Here is a 14,136-nt window from a genome sequence, read left to right as displayed (position 1 = left end):
CTACCGGGACCTTTTAACTGTCCCCATGTAAACACAGAGCAGGTAGGAACCAAAAGCAAGGGGAACAGAAATAAGAATATAAAAGTTAGCCAATAAAATACACATGCATACTTTTATTGTTCCGCAATTCCCTGATTTTACCTATTTCTATTTTTTTATTATTGTAGTGGGAGAAACATGCTTAAATTTCTGTGTATTTATAGTTTTGTATATTCTTTTTTATGTTTTTTCATGTATTGTTAGGTTTTTTATGTATTTTTACTTTTATTTTTATTTGTGACGCACTTTTTAACAATGTTTTTAGATGTGCTATATAAATAAAGATATCATTAATATTAACACAGATATTATATTTAATGTTGAAGCAATGTAAATTACTTCTGAGATATTATAGAACTTAATATGCAACAGAGTAGTATTAGTAGTATAGTATGTATATAAAAACGAGTATTAAGTTGTAATAAATAAAAACAACATGTCTACAGTAACTAAGGTTTCACGAGTTTCCAAGAAGAAGAAGAAGAGAAAAGTAGGAAGAGGGCGGGACAAGGCACGTGCGAGCGCGTTCGTGCATGTGCGTGCACGTGCACATACGTGTGAGTGTGCGTGTGTGTGTGTGTGGAGGCAGTGAGTCTCTGGTGCTGAGTTCAGGTGCGTTTCACCCTCAGAGGTGAACACTCCTGAGCTCGGGACGATGGATTAAATCGATCCTCAGGTTTTCATCTATGACAGAAAACAACATCGAGGGAAACTGACGGTAAGAAGAGAGGAAAAGTTTTCACTCAGTATTTAACTTTTCAGGGCGAAGTTTTATTTTCATTTAACCTGGTTTAACTTCATTGTATTTTCACTTGGTGTTAGTTTGTTAGTTTATTATTTGTCAATGATTTTATGACATAACGATATTCACATAGCATTCCTCAGGATTACATTAATTCAAGTTGTTCCAGGATGTGTTGTATCTTGTAACTCACTTCTGAGTTGTGTTAGTTTGTTGTGTGTGTGTGATGCTAAATCATGCTCTTGTTGGTTCAATGTAGAAAAAGCATCATAATCTGATTCATTTGCAGTTTTTTAATTGTTTTAATTTATTTAACTGCAGATACAAGTAGGTAATATTTTCCATAATCCTTCACACATATGGATGTACTGCATTATTTCCTGGTGCATTCTTAGTATTATCATCAGATGTTTCCATGCACAACCTGTGAGCTGTAGCATTTAGCAGAGATTACAAAAAACTTCACCACAGTTTCAGATACTGACGTGCGACAAAAACCACAGTGACTCAATAAGTCTATTCATATTCATATGATTCATATCAGTACAGGTTTTTTTTTAATTGTCCACATCACCGCCCTGCTCTCGTGGCTGTTATTCACTCAGCTGCAATGCTGGCACACATTGCAAACACTTGCCTCAAAAAAAAAAAGCTAAACACCAAAGCTAATCTCCTCTTTCAAATGTCTCGTCAGCACTTTCCACGACTGATGTAAGACATAACAAACAAACAGGGCAAAACTGCACCAATAACACGGGCTGGTATTACCCCCATATCCCAGCATCCCCCGTACAGACAGACACATGCACTCTGCAGGCCACTGAGTCACACAGTGAGGTAGCATGTGCAGTGGTAATGTGTCACCTGTGAGATGTGGCGTCATTGTGGCCGGAGCCATCTCATTGTGTCCTCAGATAGCACCAGCAGCCAGGGGAGTATTCAGTCTCACACAGGGACAGGGCACCGCTCAGGGGCCGGACTGGACTTGATAGAGGGATGAAATTCAGAAAAAGCCCCCTGAAATTTGAGGCGATCCACTTTCCCCTTTGGACGGGAAAGAGGTGACGAAACACAGAGATGACAGAGTTTTATTATCCTGGGTTTTGAAAAAGATGCTCTTCAGATGTGAATGCTTGGGGCGTCTTATCTGGAGGGCTGTGAAAAGACAGTGGGAATGAGAAGGAAGACAAAACATGAGAGAGGACCCTTGTTGACTTTGTTAAGGAGACAAAAAACTATGCCACATTGATACGCATCAAGTGCTGAATAGGAAAAATTGTGAAATGTGATTTATTACAGCAATGAAAATGCAATGGAATTGATAAAGAGTCAGAAACAACATTACTGTAGTTGTGAGAATGTTTTTTTTTTATTCATTATATGAAGAGATTGCCATTTATTTGGCTTTGCTACATGAGAAAGTTTATGTGGGGTCGTTGGCTTTGTGGCGCTGAGAGATTTCATTCAGAGCAAATAAAAAACCTGGGCCACATCATAGAGAAGTAGAGAAAAGGAACAAAAGGAAAACTAATGAATGCTTCAAGGCTTTTTTTCATCTTGCAACTTTTATCCATTCATCCACCCACACAGCAGCTCCCCATGTACTCGCCCTTACAGTCAGTTTGCTTTTAATGTAGAATAATTGGTGTGAGTCTGACTGTATATTTTGTCCTTTTTTATTTCCTTCATTCTGCCTCTCGTTTCATTTTCACTCCTCCAGACCTGTAATGACTTTCACCTTTTCCAATACCCTCCAGCTTTCTCATCTCGTCTTCCCTCTCCGGTCCTTCTCTTCATGAACTAACCAATCTGTCACACCTTCAACTAGTTCTTCATTTTATCAGTCTCTCCATTGTCCTGTTCCTCCTCTGTCTCCTCTCCTGTCCTCTGCCTCTTCTGTCATGTCTGTATCCACGAGGAACCCCCCACAGCGCCGGCGCTCTCTGGGTCCCGTCTCACCCAAACGTTTATACAGAAACCTGTCCGTCAGACTGAGGGGTGGAGACTCATCGGTTGCTGGGGAAGTGGACACACCCAAGCACCTCAGCAAGTCTGCAGAGGCTGTAAGATATATTTTAATTGTCATTTTGATTCTGAAATGAAATGTCCTGTCCTCTTGACTGGGTTTTCATTATGGCTGATATATACAGTATGAATGTAATATCCCAGGCGAGGCTTTGATTTATGATTTGATTTATGGTTATATGTCCTAATTACTGTCTCAGCCACTCCCTCCTCCTTTGGAAAGTAAACCTCCTTCCTCTCTCATAAAATAAATCTATGATCCCTCTTTTTCTATGGACCCCACTCTCTCTCTCTTGCTCCCTCCTGATCCCCATAAGTACAAGACCCTTTGGGAGGCCGTGGAGAACGAGGACACTTTGGCTGTGCAAAGCCTGCTATCCAGAGACCACACCAGCTGTGGAGGAAGAGGAGGAGGAGGAGCAAGCCTGTGGGAGAGGGGAGAGAGGAAAGAAAGGGACTGGGAGAGAGAGCGGGTGAAGGGGGTGAACAGGATGAGCGAGCAGGGCCTGGTCCCCCTGGACGTAGCGGCCCTCACGCACAACTCCCCTCTGCTCCATGTGCTGACAAAGGGGGGTGCCAGGCATAACCCCGTTTGTAAGTCTCATAAAATACCAAAAGTAACCAAAACTTCTGTCGTGGAATGATGTCACAAGTCCGTATTCCAATGCAAATCATATTCAGATCTTGTTGTTCCTCTCAGTGTGCCGACCGACAGAGTGGGCAGTTAAGCTGGACGCTCTGGTGGCACTGGCAGGTAAACGGGTGGAGGAGCGGAAGGAGGAGTTGGTGAGGAGGACCGGGGCCGGGCCTCAGGCGCAGGCTGACATCCAGAGACACATCCGCCTCTGGAGCCTCAGGCTGCAGCTGTACTGCCGGATGAGAGAGAATTTCCAAAACACAGGTCAGTGGCGTTGGGTCAGCTTGTGGCGTTTCTGGAACCCGGGGCCTCGGACACAAACTTGGTTATTTTCTTTCTGTCAACACTTGTTAGTGATACAGACATTTTCTGTCCTCCTCGAACTCTGTCTCAACAAGTTGGAACTATTATTTTTGTAAAGTGCTCCATCACTGCTGCCAAAGGCCACAGTCATCAGGTATTCAGCCCAACAACCTTCTTAAGTTTCAGTGATTTCCCGACTGAACTCCTCGGTGGCCTCTAGAAAGTCTCGCTCCACCTCTTTTCACCTCATTCAAAATTCAACATACTGCCTTGCTTCGACCTTTCTAAAACTCTTCCATGCCCTATACACCTCCTCCACCAGCTGCCTGTGGCTGCATAGATCAAATACCTTGTTGTTAGTGTATACACACACACACACACACACACACACACACAAACACACACACACACACACACACACACACACACACACACACACACACACACACACACACACACAAACACAAACACACACACACACACACACACACACACACACACACACACACACACACACAAACACACACACACACACACACACACACACACACACACACAAACAAACAAGTAAAAATCCACCTCTACCTCCAAGAAGAGGTTTGATGCAACCTCTGTGTTGGTGGGTATTTCTTATAGTAAATATCCGATTAATTATCATCCATAATATTATAACCATCCAAGGTAGATTTACCAGATTGCGAAACGATGTTAGCCGCTCCATAGAGACCACAAGAAACTCTACACTACCCATGATCCTCAGGTGCAATAGCAACGTTTGCTGTTACCATGGAAATGTTTAAGCACAACCACGAACAATCATGTTTGCCACGATCAGATCCACTCATCGTTTTGCGTTACGAAAGAGCAACCAGGATTTCCCATGATTCCTGTCGGTACCACATCGCTGGCCACAGTAATGCTACACAACTTACACACAACACTACAACGATTTATGGGATGTGTAGTTCTGTTTATGAGGATTTTCTCAGACGTCAATGGGAAAAAGGATTCGGAAACTTACTTCCAGAACCAGAGCCGTTCTAAAAGTGGGTTCTCTATGTTACGCTCCATTGGGCCTCTAGGTTTCCCTGCTCCAACCGGCTCAACTCATCTCTCCATTGGTTCAAACCCATGTTTTTTTCTGTGATAATGTCCCCCTCTGCACTTACTTTAATTGCTCCGTATAAACATCTCTGCTTTGCACTTATTTTATTTCTGGATAAAGCACTTCCAGTTTTCTTCCCTGACTGCTTTATGATGACAGCGTTAGTATTGAGAGGCGGCTGAGCACAATAGCTGAGTTGCTGCTCACTATTAATTAATTTAACGACCAACATAAACTTGTCAGCTGTCAAATCTGTGTGAGGGCAACGCTTTAATAATCAAATAACAACAGAGGTCGCTGGTGTTTGAATCAGGCAGAGTTCATCTGCTGCACAGTTGTCTGTGGTTGTTACAATTCATCACTGCTCAGTTTGAACTGTGCTCTGTCTTCTACATGTTTCACCCAGAGCTCCCCGGCCCTCCCAGTCACGTGTCCATCGTGGTGACCAGCACGTCCTCGTTGTTTGTGACCATCAAGGAGCCGGAGGGTGACACCATGGGGCTCATCACACGCCACAGAGGTAGGTGATTAATTACAAGAGTTTTGATTTACAATGGAGGGTTTGATGGATAGATACATGGCTGCATTGTGCTTGAAGGCCGACCCAACTTTGTTTTTTGTGTCCAACAACGGACGTTACTGTTAATGTTAGCTAGTGTGTGTTACCTCCCCCCCCCCCCCCCGGTCTCTGACATGCATGGTTATTGCTTGTTCTCCCAACAGGTATAACAGCTCTGTATTTATTCATCTAGTTCGCTTCACTAAAAGTCAGCGCAGGCGCAACAAGTCCCCGACACTGTAAAACACTCAAGTCCTCACTTCTGCACGGGGCGGGGGTTTCGAGTTAAGCCAGAGAATAATCTGTCCGTGTGTTCACAGTGGAGTGGAGCACCTCAGCCAGCTTCAAACGCATCCTTTGCTCAGCCCAAGTTACAGAGACCAAGAACCCCTCCTATAGTGTCAAGGGACTCATAGCGGTAAGTCACGCAGTACACACACACACACACACACACACACATACACACACACACACACACACACACACACACACACAGACACACACAGGCAAGCAAACAGCAGGGCATCCACAGATTCTTGCTGCAAACACACACACACAGATATATACAAACATATATTTAAATAGTTTGGTGACATGTAATTATACACACACATACTGTATAATACACACACACGATAGCTCTTGACCCACACACACACACACACACACTGTATTTATCTCTCCCCAATCATCATCCACTGTGCTGAACCACTTGTCCCTCTCAACTTAACCAGATGAATTCATAATGAGAGCAGTGTGTGATTTGCTTTGTCCCGGAACGGAGGATTCATAAGGTTAATGCATGGTAATAATTTGGCGGTCTGGTGCTTCTCTAAATGCAGGGAGTGCATTACTTTGTAAGAGTGAGTGCCTACAATGTGAAAGGATGGGGTCCGCCTCAGTGCTCTACTCCAGTCAGCGCTGCCCCCTCCAGTGAGTATACTGAACTGCAAACTTGGATGAATGTGGAGTTTCCACCGCGAAGGGGCTCCGCTCTTTCTTCTCTTTGTCCCTGTGTCATGAAATCATTTGGCTGACACCAAGCGTGATGTGATTCCACTCATGGCTGCTAGATTAATGAATTATTAAAAGGTGGCACTGTGAGTCAGTGAGTGGGCCTTGTATCCATGACACTCAGAGTTTGAATTCGGCTCATAATCTTTCTTGCATTGCAACTTTTGCAATGGTAATTTCATTTATGTTGCACATTTTATTTACAGAAGCTATAATATATATATATAGAGAAACAGATGTAAAGGTGTAAACTACATGTCAGCCCCTCTTTTTTATTGCATTACTTTCCTCTTCATACTGTGATATTCTTGAATTTGAGAATAAAGAAAAATAAATATTAAAATAAGTGCAAACATGAGTCAGAATTGAAGCACAGTAGTGATATTAGTGATGTTCTGCATGTTGCACTCAGTAAAAATAACAAAATCTAACTGGTAATTCATGTAAAAGCAAACAGAATAGTCAGTACTCAGCACTCGCCTGCGGACGGGTTATTAATGTCTTGGATGATTATGACTAATTGAAAAGAAAATGAAAGTGATGATTTCTCTCTTGCCTCCCCTGCAGCTTGGAGGGAGTGCACCGGTGTGAAGTCACAGTTCAGAAACCACGAGGGTCTAGTGAGGAAACTGCTGGAAGACGCCAGAGAGCCACAATACAGAGGATACTGCATAGGTAACACTGGGTCCTCAGATTATAAAGATCATTTATATCCAGACTCTGATGGGTCCATAAGACTTTACACTGTATACATTAATATTTTGTATTGTTGTAGTTTTACAATATTTACTGTCAGTGTTATATAGTATCATAAATATCACTGAATAGAATAAAATCTCTCTTAGTTTTTGTATTTAAATCTATTACTCTTATCTGTGCACTTCCTATCTCAAGTTTCTAAAGGAAATGCATGAAAATATAAAAGTCAGATGAACTTCAAAGTATTGTCGACGCACCAGTGTGTTTTGTCCTTTTTTTGTCTGTACATGAATAACTTAATACACTGAAATGTCAGAGAACATATTGAATATCAGGAACATTGCAGCACATTCGTGATATTCCTAATATGCTCATATTACTGCGTTTTACTGTACAGAGCTTTATATCCATGTTCTCCATGTGTCAACTCTTTTCACTACAGAGAGAAACCCTTTTCACCACCTTCACCCAATCAGAGCGTTTGCAGTGAATCTATTTTGGCAGATAAAGTGATTCTCACCCCATGTGATCCTCCTCTCCTTCTCTCCACAGAGAGCTCGAAGCCCCAGAGTCCCAGCAAGCGTCTGTCTGTGTCTCGAGGCATCAAACAACTCTTTCAGTCTGCCACCAAGTTTGTTCGCCTCCTACAAAGGTAGCGCTCCATCTGTCTTACCTGGCCAACTGTGCCGGGAGGGTTCGGGGGTGTTAGGGCATTAAGTTTGATGTGATTACAGCAGAAAAGTGAGTCCCAACTCCGAATCTGTTCAGCTCATTGAAAAAGAGCAGAAGTGGCATTGAAGCTGCTGCAGCCGCAAGATTGATGATGATGATGAGTCGCAAGTGACGGGTCAAGACTGAACTGTCACTTACTTTCAGTGGAGCACATTTAGCACATCACAGTAGATAAATGGGACGGCTCTGACGGAGGAGAAGGGAGCGCAGCTGTTATAGAGAGGAGCTACAGCAAAGCTTTAAAACAAGTAGAAGTTAATAAGACACACGTGAAACTAATGAAGGTGGGGCAGGTAATCAGTATAGTTTCGAAACCAGACAACAAAAGAAAGGTATGAATCCAAAAATCCAAATATTAAAAACCAAAGTCCAAACATGAGGATAAATTTGTCCAAAAAACATAAATCAAAAGTCCAAAAAGTCTTTCAAAAGTTCAAATATAAATCAGAATATTGAATTACCTGTTCATTTGTCTGTAGATGATTTTATTTCATCTGTGTGTTTGGTCTCTTCTCATTTTGATCGGAATAGGGGCGTGTATTTGGCAACTGTGTTCTACCACAAGGAGAACATCCTGGTGACGGCTGAAGATCAAATCCCGCTGGTGGAGATCCAGTGCTGCTCCACCTCCATCACCCACGACTTCCTGTGGTTTGCTAAGGTGAACTGTTTGTGTTATTTACTCAGTCGTTATGTTATCTGAATTGCAGTTTGAAATCGATGTAAACTGTATATTTGTTGGTGGAAGCATTGAAACCAGGAAGGGTTTTCTCTTGCAGTTGTCCTGTGCGTGGCAACAAGTGCCCTGGCTCCAGCAGGCTCTGTTCTCTGCACACTCCTCCCCCTCCTCCCTCCTCCAGAACAGGCACAACATTTTAAGAGCCGTTTCCCAGCTGCAGGTAGGAAGTTAAGCGGCTTACTCTGCATGATAAGAATTATTACAATGGGTTAATTGGTTTTTTAATTACCTCTTTACATCACTTCTTCCTCCTACTCTTCAAACCGCTGCCTCTATCTCCGGCTCCAAACCTGTGCCCCCCACAACCTGAGATTCACTGCATTAATCCCTGATATCCTCATTTCTATTCATTCATTCATCCTCATGCTTCTGTTTCACCTCCTCACCCCACCTTTCTCTACCCGCAGTCTTCACTGGGAACGATGGACCTGGGCCAGGTGCACTACGAACCAGTGAAAGACCGGCAGGGCAACGTACTCCTGGTGACTCTGAAGGAGTTCCCAAGTCTTCCCAGGTGAGACTGAGCCTTTTGTTTCATTCTGTTAATCCCTCAGCTTTTATTTCCTCCACATAGAGCCCATGTTGATTCTTACTCTAACTCTAACTCCCCTCCCAGTCCTCCCGACCCTCCGCTCCAGTGGATGCCCTTGACCCGTCTGGAAAAGAACCGCAGCAGAACTCCTCTCCTGCCTGAGCCCACCGCCATGGACATGCTCTTTGCACAGCTCAGGGTGAAGCTGGATATTTATTTGTGTTTGTGTATGTGTGTAAAACAAGAACAGCAGAATATATTGAACACTCAATTCATTTTGTCTGAGTGTTTTCGCCACTATATTATTCAGCCATGTTTTTGCACAACTCAAACAACCCCAGACATGCACTTGAATTAATGAACCCACAACAAAACAAAACGAGATGAAGGAAACAGAAAGGCCTCTCAACACTACATCTGAATAATGTCTCTTCAAATCAGCAACAACATGTGTCTCTCTTGTTGTGCAGGAGAAGCTGTCCCTCCACAGGCACAGCATCCAGTGGGCCCAGCCGGGTCTGTACGTGGGCATCCTGAAACTGTGCAGCTCGGTAGAACAGATCCGGGTCCTGGTGCCTCAGAGGCTGCCCAATCTGCTCTGCCACACACGGGTCCGACACAACGCCCACGTGTCCAGGTAACACGAGTACTGCTGATTCCATCCAAAGTCCTCAAGTACAAATCATACTTTTATCGTTGACAAGCTTTCTCCAAAGCAAACTGTACCAGGGACGTAGGAAAACTCACATGCTTTAAAAAGGATATAGTAAAGTTAGTAGTTTTGGAATTACAAAGGAAGACAGTGGCCCCCACTTGCAGCTTAAAGGTTCAGTGTGTAGGATTTAGTGACATCTAGTGGTGAAGTTGCATGTTGCAGCTGAGAGAACCTGTGGAAACCTTCAGTTGTCATAAAAACTCAAAAGTTGTTAAGTTTGTCCCGTCTGGGCTACTGGAAAAAAAACATGGCGGCCTCCGTAGGTAAATATAAAGTATTTAAATATAAAAGGCCCATTATAGGGTAAAGAAAACAACAATTCTTACAATGGAATATAAATATAGAATTTTACCCTTTCACTTAAATCTTACACACTGGACCTTTAACATGTGAAAATATGATGTCATGTGAGAGAAGAAAGGAAATCCATCCAAATACACAAGTTAATGGGCCACAACGTGTAGAATACAGATGTTTTATACCTCGACTGTCTCAGGAGTCACCTCTGGTCTTTTCATTGTGATGTTTAATTCGCTGCATTGATGTGCGACAGAGACGAGTGGGCGTGGCTCCAGAGTCATGTTTACACCACGACCAATGGCAGCACTCAGAACCTGTTCAGCGGCGACGACGAGAGCCTGATGGAGAACAGCGGACTGGTGGAGTTCGTCAGGTCCCTGAGAGCAGCCATCACACATCTCCTGACCAAGCTCAACATCCCCCTCTACAGGGTAAAACTCCTCTCAAACAGCCGCCTTCCACATGCTCCTTTATGCCGGCATGTTGATATTCCGTTGTGCCGTGTCCCCCACAGGCCTACCAGTATGGCGTGTACACTCGCGAGCTGCTGCAGTTTGGAGAAAAACTGTCCGTGCTGCTGCTGCTGCCTCCCAGTGAGGACTTCAGCTCCAGTTACTGGCCCCTGATGGGCACCAAGGAGCCCGGCCTCACCATGCCTCTGCAGATCTTTGAGCTCGGTGGGACAAACGACCGCAGTCCATAGATGGAAGTTTTCTTTGACTCGTTTTCTCTCCTTTTTGATGTCGAGGTTTCTCTTTTCTTTTTCGTCCCCAGTTCACTTCTGGACGTACGAACGCGACTTCCTGTCCCAGTACTGCCAGGTCTGGGTGAGGCTGGAGCTGGACACACATCTGGCCCAGCAGGCTCTGCGGGAGGCGCTGGACACCAAGGAGGTGCAGGAGGCCCGAGAGCGGCTGAACTGCATCACCGAGCTTTCCCATGTGAGATCATGAATGTGTTTGTCCGCTTGTCTTTCCCCACATCTCTTCCTTTCTGATTAATATAGCCTCAATGAGTAAGTCAGAGATAAGGCTTTAACTAGAATTGACCAAAGACCCATAATATTCTATATTTTCAATATTACACCTAAAGACCTTTCACCAGATTAAATAACCTGTGTTTTCTTGCCTTGTCAGCGTCTGGATGTGGTGTGGAGGGACGCCCGCTGGATCATGGACTGTCTACAGTGCGTTCGGTCCAAGCAGTGGGTGGGGGCAGTGCCTCTGGGTCTGGTGATGGGCGGAGACCCACCGCCACGTCCTGATGATGAAGACGAGGAGGAGAGTTTGACCGTCAGACTGACGTGGCCCAATCGGATGCAAGTACAGAGAGCCAATACAGGTACGATGATGATGTGGGTGTAGATAAGTCTTTTATAAGACTAGTGTAGAATATTCATATTCCAGCACCACGTTAGAGACTGAGGCGGGCAAACGGTTAAATCATATAATCTCTTGCTGCGTTCTTCATATGTGGAGACAAACTCCAGGAAATGTCCGGACCAAATTTTCCAGACATCTTCTTGAATGATGCTGTAAATCAAAGACTAAGACTTTTTCCACGTTTCCCTTTCAGAGAGTTTAGTCAGTTCGACTCAACCAAACGTCGTCACTGCCGAGGTCTCCCCTCCAGCAGGAATCACGGTCGCTACTGAAGGGTTCGCCAAACTGGCGTCAATGGAGGGCGTGGCAAAGGGAGGTTACCCTGTGGACATCACCGCCCAATCAACTGCGGACTTGACCAACATTGGCCCGTCTGAAATATGTGCAACCACTTTAATCGAGTCTGGACTAGAGCCCGGTGCCGTCGCACAGATGGACGTAGGGTTCACGGTTCTGGACGCACAGGAGGCCTACAACAATGAACAGGACTTTCCTTCCAGCATCACTGAGGTCATCCGACCGATGGAGATGGCGGAGTTAGTGGACATCCTGCCGACCCTGAGTCTCATCGAGGAGGAGACCTCCAGTGGTCCGCCCACACCATCAGTCATGGACGTGCTGGAGAGCTTTGGACTGGGGATCGATGAAAACAACACGTTGTTCGACTTGGGGAACTCCGGCTTGATCAGCGGAGCCGGGAGTCTCTCACAACACAACCTGCACTGTAACAACAGCAGCGGGGGTGAGACCCACACTGAGAATGTGGCGTCACAAGAACAGGATGCGTCGGCTTCTCGCGGCGTGTTGAAAGCCACCGGAGGTGACTTTCCAGTGAGAAGCCAAGTGGAGTGGGACAGACCCTCCAACAGCTCGTCTTGATATCGACTCAACCAACACAACTACTTTGAACTTGTGTCATTTTGAAACCACGGTGGGCTGCGCGCCACTGGTTCGTAGAGAAAATAGAGTTTTAGGTTTGAAAATTACTTTGGATCAGTTACAGTTTATCTGGATTGCTAAGGCCCCTTTAGGCTACATCCATACTACAACGTTTTCCTGTGAAAACTCTGCTGCAGTTACACCTGGCGTCCACACTACTCCGGAGTTTTAGAGCCGCTAAAACAGAGAAGTTTGGAAACACTGCCGGCGCCTTTTTAGTTTAAAAACTCTGGGGCTGCGTCAGAGTCCGGACGAGCAGAAACAGAGATGTTTGGAAAAGAAGATGTAGACACACAACTTGCTGATTGGGTCTTTTCAGTCACTCCATCCACACTACTAGTATAAATAAAACGTGGTAGTATGGTTGTAGCCGTAATGAAAGTGGAATTTACTTGATCATCATCATCATTGCCTTCCTATAGCTCAGCAGAGGTTTTCTTTTACTAATTTGTCTTTTTTTTTTTACACCCTCTTTCAAAACAGTTTCTCATGCAAAGACCAAAAATCTCCGTTTTCACCTGTGCAAGACAAAAGGAAAACATCTGTTCACAGCTGTATGAATCTCTAATGGAACTGTGTGAGGCTCCTTTGCTCTTCAGTCAGTCTTTATCCACCTGTTTTAAAAGATGCCACGTCTGTGTTTCTCTTTGGGAACATGGATCAAAATGTATTAATGCAGCACAAAAGCTATATTCCAAGTCCACAATTGTCTAACTTACATCATATATACAGTGACTTGTCTAGATACTGGATCCTTAACAGGGATTCAGTGACCTCCAGGGGTCCTCAGAGGTACTGCCAAATTATTGTCTAAACATTCGAGAAACTAAATTTGCTTGAAAAGGCAGACACAATCCTGCACATATACATGACGATGAACTAGTCAGATATGTTAAATAGTCATATTTAAAAGTTAGATTGATTTTGATTTTACTATGCATGTAGTAGGGGGTCCCCCTGGCCTGAAAGACGTTGGAGACTCCTGGTCTAGATGCTTAAAGACATGGACACACAATGACCTGCAGACAAGATTCAAATAAATAAAACTTACTTAGAAAACGTCTCTGTTTTTATTGTTTTCAAACTGTGTAAAACGTGCAGGTGCAGAGCAGCAGGGTCACATCTCAAGTGATATCATACATCTCTTGTGCTTCTCGGGCTCAAACTGTGATGGTGAAACATGTAACAGACACACAACTGACAGTGAGTCTGAACTTCTTCATGCTGTGTTTTGTATTTTGTTGTTCACTGTGTAACTATTGAATGAAGGGAAATTGTGATGTTTGATATTTGCTTTTGTCGCAGGTGTGGACAGCTTGTGTTTCTCTGTGTGTTAACCGTCTGGAAAAAGGGGCGAGTGGACAAAACTGTTACAGGGGGAAAATCCAAGTGACTCTATAGACACAACTTCATCTAACGCTTCGTCACAGCTGATCTGAAAATGGAAAGTGAGAAGAGAAAGACACTGTTACTCGACTAATAATAATAATATATGTGGTTTGAACTTCTCTGGACCTGTAGCTGATCGTTTCTAATGTCCGGTCCAGCAGAGCTTCTTGTGTGTCTAGTGGCAGTTCTATCACTTGGAAATCCATCGCACTCACTACGGGGGGGGGGGGGCACACGTTACTGATTTTTGGGGCTAGTAATAAAAAACAACTCAAAGCTGAAACA

The 14,136-nt window shown here is 44.2% G+C and overlaps 1 protein-coding gene across 1 annotated transcript; it reads left to right on the top strand.

Annotated features, from left to right (window-relative positions):
• Nucleotides 1–623: 623 nt before the first annotated feature.
• LOC117766221 (ankyrin repeat and fibronectin type-III domain-containing protein 1-like) lies at nt 624–12,998 on the top strand. Its single transcript, XM_034593063.1, has 19 exons — nt 624–757; nt 2,502–2,844; nt 3,124–3,400; nt 3,507–3,707; nt 5,258–5,371; nt 5,731–5,828; nt 6,253–6,343; nt 6,992–7,099; nt 7,676–7,775; nt 8,387–8,516; nt 8,635–8,754; nt 9,002–9,108; nt 9,211–9,325; nt 9,597–9,763; nt 10,395–10,572; nt 10,656–10,818; nt 10,916–11,082; nt 11,278–11,482; nt 11,717–12,998. The coding sequence occupies exons 2-19, from the start codon at nt 2,683–2,685 to the stop codon at nt 12,400–12,402; spliced, it is 3,189 nt and encodes a 1,062-aa protein (XP_034448954.1). The 5' UTR covers nt 624–757; nt 2,502–2,682; the 3' UTR covers nt 12,403–12,998.
• Nucleotides 12,999–14,136: the final 1,138 nt, after the last annotated feature.

This window comes from Hippoglossus hippoglossus, chromosome 8 (genome assembly GCF_009819705.1).
Source record: "Hippoglossus hippoglossus isolate fHipHip1 chromosome 8, fHipHip1.pri, whole genome shotgun sequence".
NCBI lineage: Eukaryota > Metazoa > Chordata > Actinopteri > Pleuronectiformes > Pleuronectidae > Hippoglossus > Hippoglossus hippoglossus.
This window is presented reverse-complemented; position numbering and strand designations above follow the sequence as displayed.